Source organism: Glycine soja, chromosome 10 (assembly GCF_004193775.1).
Source record: "Glycine soja cultivar W05 chromosome 10, ASM419377v2, whole genome shotgun sequence".
Classification (NCBI taxonomy): Eukaryota; Viridiplantae; Streptophyta; class Magnoliopsida; order Fabales; family Fabaceae; genus Glycine; species Glycine soja.
This window is the reverse complement of record NC_041011.1, coordinates 47,956,370-47,959,975: the sequence shown is the minus strand read 5'-3', so window position 1 is coordinate 47,959,975 and position 3,606 is coordinate 47,956,370. Positions and strand designations below refer to the sequence as shown.

The following is a 3,606-nucleotide window of genomic DNA, read 5'->3' as shown; positions in this document are numbered from 1 at the left end:
ATTAAAAGTTACCATTATTTTTTCCTCAGGTATCTCTTGTAGTAGTGACAAAAAAACTCGTGGGTATATAATTAATACTAAATTAGCTAATTAAGTACGCCGCGGATTCACAAAGGACTTAGTAGGTTTCATTCTTTTTTAAGGCAAACAAACACGGTGACGGTGGAGACGTGGATTTTGTTTTGTTTCTCTTGCATAAATATCGCGTTGACTACAAATATGGCGGACAATACCTTGCGACAAAGATTTTTTCAATGTTTTTTTTTTCCTGTTTCATCCTCGGCCGCAAATTTTCAATTATGAACCAAGTTAAGCTGCATGTGTGGATAAAATAAGCGAAACAAAAACCGACCACATAACATATTGAAGCAGAAAGAGAAGTTGGACCAAAAAAGAGACAATATTCAAACATAGCGTGAGAGTCAAAAAGGTCAACCGGGGATTATCAGGGGAAAAAAATAATATTATGTTGTTTTCATAGTCAAAAGCCACGCATTCTTTTATTCAGCACCTTCTTATATAAATACCCGACATAGATATATGCTCTACACAACACAACCATAACCAAGAAGCATCAGATAGATCATAGATACACTGACTGAAAGAGATCAGATCATAGATGGAGTTTTTTCTAGGGCTATGTGGGGTTCTTGTTGCCTTCTCAGCAGCACTTTGCCTCTTGTTGCTCTTGATATTAACATTTTATTGGGTTGTTTTCCCTAATCAAACACTTAAGAAGCTTAAGAAATGTGGGTTGGGAGGTCCAACCCCAAGTTTTCCACTTGGAAACATTGAAGAAATGAAACGAAAGAATAACATTCAATCTTCAATTGTATCCTCAAATTTCTCGCACGATATACACTCGAGCGTTTTCCCCTACTTTTCAAGCTGGCAGAAATCACATGGTAATTAAGTCTCCTAGTCTTATGTCATACACTATATATATCCATTAATAACTCATTTGGTCTTATGTTAAAGATGCATTTTTTACTTTATGTTTATGTAGGTAAGGTTTTCGTGTACTGGTTGGGGACGGAGCCATTTCTGTACGTTGCTGAGCCAGAGTTCTTGAAGAAAATGTCCACAGTGGTAATGGCTAAGAAATGGGGAAAACCAAGTGTGTTTAGAACTGACAGAGACCCCATGTTTGGGAGTGGTTTGGTTATGGTTGAGGGTAACGATTGGGTTCGTCACAGGCACATTGTTGCCCCAGCGTTCAATCCAATTAACTTGAAGGTATAATATCCCTCACTCCCTTTTCTCTCTTAAGTTTCATTTGTACCTCATAAATCTCAACAACCATGAAATGGATCAAAATTTTTCATACATTATAATTAGTTTTGCATTTTCTAGGCCATGGCAAATATGATGGTTGAATCCACGAATCAAATGATAGATAGATGGGCTAACCAAATAAACACCGGCAACCCCGAATTCGATGTGGAGAGGGAGATCACAGCAACAGCTGGAGAGATCATAGCAAGAACAAGTTTTGGCATGAAAGACGGCAATGCAAGAGATGCCATTGCTAAATTAAGAGCCTTGCAAATGACTCTCTTCAAGACTAATCGTTATGTAGGTGTTCCCTTTGGCAAGTATTTCAATGTGAAGAAAACCTTGGAGGCCAAGAAACTCGGGAAAGAAATCGATGAGCTCTTGTTATCCATCATAGAATCCCGGAAGAATTCACCCACAAAGAATTCTCAACAAGATTTGTTAGGTTTGTTGCTTCAGGGAAACCATCAGGTTGATGGCCGGTCAGGAAAGACACTATCATCACGAGAAGTGGTTGATGAATGCAAGACATTCTTCTTCGGAGGCCATGAAACCACAGCACTTGCTATCACATGGACCTTGTTGCTTCTAGCCATGCATGAAGATTGGCAAAATCAGTTGAGAGATGAGATAAGACAAGTGGTGGGTGGATATGAAAAGCTTGATATCACCTCGCTCTCTGGTTTAAAGAAGGTACGCTGATGATGTATTTATGTTATGTTCAACTTATATAAATTTAAATGTTTTTGTTCACAAGCTCGAATTTTGTTTTGATCTCTATTAAAAAAATCATTGTTGGTCCTGATAAATTAATTTTTTTCCTAAATATATTTAGATAACACTTTAAATAAGAAATAATGTGATTTTAATAGCACTTTAGAGATAAAAAAACATATTTAAATGGTTTATTTATTCTATTTTTGATCCTGTGCCTCTCTCTAGCTACATTAAAATCTGACATGTGTAAAATGTCTCGTTACAGATGAAGTGCGTAATGAATGAAGTTCTAAGACTATACCCACCAGCACCAAATGTTCAAAGGCAAGCAAGAGAAGACATTAAAGTTGATGATATAACAGTGCCTAATGGGACCAACTTGTGGATCGATGTGGTAGCAATGCACCATGACCCCGAAGTATGGGGAAACGACGCAAATGAGTTCAGACCAGAGAGGTTCATGGATGATGTGAATGGTGGGTGCAACCACAAGATGGGGTACTTGCCTTTTGGGTTTGGAGGGAGAATGTGTGTAGGAAGGAATTTGACCTTCATGGAGTACAAGATTGTCTTAACCCTACTTCTCTCTAGGTTTACTTTTAAGCTTTCACCAGGTTACAATCATTCACCTTCTATCATGCTCTCCCTAAGGCCAAGTCATGGACTTCCACTCATAGTTCAGCCCCTTTAGAATATATTCAACTCAATTTTACAAAAACAACATGTGTAGGCTCTCATATATAGTTCAGTCTTCATGGACTTACTATTCAATTGTAGATAGTAAAAGTCCAGTAGAATGGGATTGTATTCATTTCAACTAATATTCTTTTTTGCTTATATATAAAAAATATCAACTAAGAAGATCGTGTATGAGCACTCTTTCATATATAGTTGAATCATTCATATAATTAAATATCTAATTTAATGTAGAGATTGAAGTATAAATGTGATGTAAAATTTTATATAAGATAAAAATGAAAATGATAAGTATCATATAAGTGGAAAAAAAAAATCTTAAATCTAAATATTAAAATTTTGAATTAAATTGTGATGTCAGACTTTTTTATAAAATTACTCATGATCTATTTGCGTAAAACTTTCAAGTGAAAGAAATTTGAATAATTATCCAAGTAATGTTAATTATAGAAAGGCTAAGGTAATTATTATTTAATTGGCAGGTCTCTAAATTATTTATTAGTTATTAATTGAGTCTTTGAATTATATTTTTGTTTTTAATTGGGTCATTAAACTTATTTTTGTTTTTTAATTTGATCCATTTGTCTAAATATTGTTATGAAAAATTTATTACAAAGATTTAAATAATGATCACTAAATACAATATTGTCATCTTTGGAAGCCTTTGCAAGATCTACATTGAGTATTCTCACCTCCCCACTCAACCCATATTAACTTATATTAAAATAAAAAATAAATTACATTTAAATAAATAAAAATTATAAATAAGAACAAATTAAAGATTCAAAATTATAATATATATATATATATATATATATATATATATATATATATATATATATATATAAATGAAAAATGTTATTATAACATTAAAAAATTACAATATACTATAAAAAAATAATAAATAGAACCTAAAGG

General features: G+C 33.4%; 1 protein-coding gene across 1 annotated transcript; it reads left to right on the top strand.

Annotated features, from left to right (window-relative positions):
• Positions 1-566: 566 nt before the first annotated feature.
• Positions 567-2,850, top strand: LOC114370769 (cytokinin hydroxylase-like). The gene is made up of 4 exons (XM_028328160.1): positions 567-905; positions 1,007-1,236; positions 1,354-1,968; positions 2,258-2,850. Exons 1-4 carry the CDS (start codon positions 620-622, stop codon positions 2,681-2,683), a joined length of 1,557 nt encoding a protein of 518 aa, XP_028183961.1. The 5' UTR covers positions 567-619; the 3' UTR covers positions 2,684-2,850.
• Positions 2,851-3,606: the final 756 nt, after the last annotated feature.